The sequence below is a fragment of the Olea europaea genome, unplaced genomic scaffold (assembly GCF_002742605.1).
Source record: "Olea europaea var. sylvestris unplaced genomic scaffold, O_europaea_v1 scaffold6453, whole genome shotgun sequence".
Classification (NCBI taxonomy): domain Eukaryota; kingdom Viridiplantae; phylum Streptophyta; class Magnoliopsida; order Lamiales; family Oleaceae; genus Olea; species Olea europaea.
Window position 1 is genome coordinate 10,263 of NW_019264823.1, and position 1,579 is coordinate 11,841.

The 1,579-nt window shown below is 41.5% G+C and overlaps 1 protein-coding gene across 1 annotated transcript; it reads right to left on the reverse strand.

Moving 5' to 3' along the window:
• Window positions 1-28: 28 nt before the first annotated feature.
• Window positions 29-1,573, reverse strand: LOC111390060 (the record flags this gene model as incomplete). The annotated part of the gene is made up of 2 exons (XM_023015039.1): window positions 267-1,573; window positions 29-186 (listed from the first exon to the last, which is right to left on the reverse strand). Coding segments are annotated over exons 1-2 (1,451 nt in total), but the record flags the coding sequence as incomplete, so codon positions are not given.
• Between the last annotated feature and the right edge of the window lie 6 nt (window positions 1,574-1,579).

Consider the following 1,579-nt stretch of genomic DNA (forward strand, 5'->3'; position numbering starts at 1 on the left):
TCAGATAAATCCTTTGCGGGTAACTTACTCGCAGAGTTTTGCTGTGCTACTATACATTTGAGTTGACTGAATTGTCTCATTATGCTTGGTTCTCTCGCTGTTTCCAGATTCTAACAAAGATGCGCCGTGGAGGAATTTGAGGGCAGCTTCAAAATACAGGGCTGTACTTTCAGTTGATCCAGAACTCTGCAATAGAGACCATGTTAAGAAACAAGCAACAAGTTAAAGCCCACAACTACATCAGATTCAACAGGATGTGTATAAACCTTGAGACGATCAGCCATGTGTTTAACGGCTTTTGCCTCTTTTACAGCATTCATAGCAGCATGACTGGAGGAATCCCTTCGATTAGGACTTGGGGCTTCAACATCCCGACCCTTGTGCACTTCTGGAGTGGGATGTCTCATACTAAAGGGCTGGTTTCCACTCATCTCGGCTTTTTTACCCTGTCTATATGCCTTTGAGGCATCACCATTTTCAAATGCATCATTTGCCGAAATGTTTTCTCCATTTTCTTTCTTAGATCCAGACATACTTGTTTCAGCCTGTCCTCTCGCTAAGGGTGGCAGTGAGTGTGACTTCCCTCTCCCATTGGATTCAAACCCCACCCTGTCGCTTGTACCTGATGCAAGCTTTTTGGATGATTTTTCGTCATCATGGTCCCGCTGAAGTTTTTGCTTCTTATCATGGCCTTTAGTAACATCTGAACCATTATAGCCTGCAAATTTTAGCTGACTTTCTCCTTTATCATTATCACTCAATATTCCTTTAGCAGAATCACTCTTTGAAATGAATATCTTGTCCACCTTATCAGGAGTGACAAATTTTTCGTCACACTTGTTTTGTCTGCTCTTCAATTTTTCCTCGTAGGAATGCAAATGATCAACAGATTCAAGGGAAGAATTTGAAATCTTGTTTTTACCTTTATCAATGTCTGATCTAGAATTATGATACTTGTCTTTAGACCGCGAAGAATACCCCTTTCCAGACTTCTTTGTCTGATGCCCACTGGTCTGAGTATTTGTTCTTTCTTCATCTTGGCATTCCTCATTACCTTGACCTAAGCAATCTATATAGACATTGGTAACATGTTCAGTACCAAAATCAGGACAAGTTAAACTCTCTGCCTTGACCTTACCATCAGATGGTTGACTCAAATCCCTATTTGGAAATTCAAGCACACGGGACTCTCGTGAATTGTGATGGGTGACGTTGTGAACTGTGTCATTTATCACCATTCCAGGTCGCTCATCACCCCCATTATCTTTAACACCCCAAAAGCTTCCTGGACTGGCCATAGTCAAAATCCCACTATCCTGAAACTCATCTTTGTGAACAGGGTTCCTTCCTGCTGATGAGAACTTATCTGCATCAGGATACCTAAAAGGGGATGAAGACACTGATTCAACAGGGGAACCTTTCATTTCATGGACACTGGGTTTGTTTTTACATGACCCAGAAACCTTTGAAGAGCTCGAATTGGCAGCAACAGAGAATTGTAGAGAACCCGTACTACTTTTCATATAATCTACAGCATTTTCATTCAGTTGGTCTTTCATACTCCTACCTTTTTTGTCCA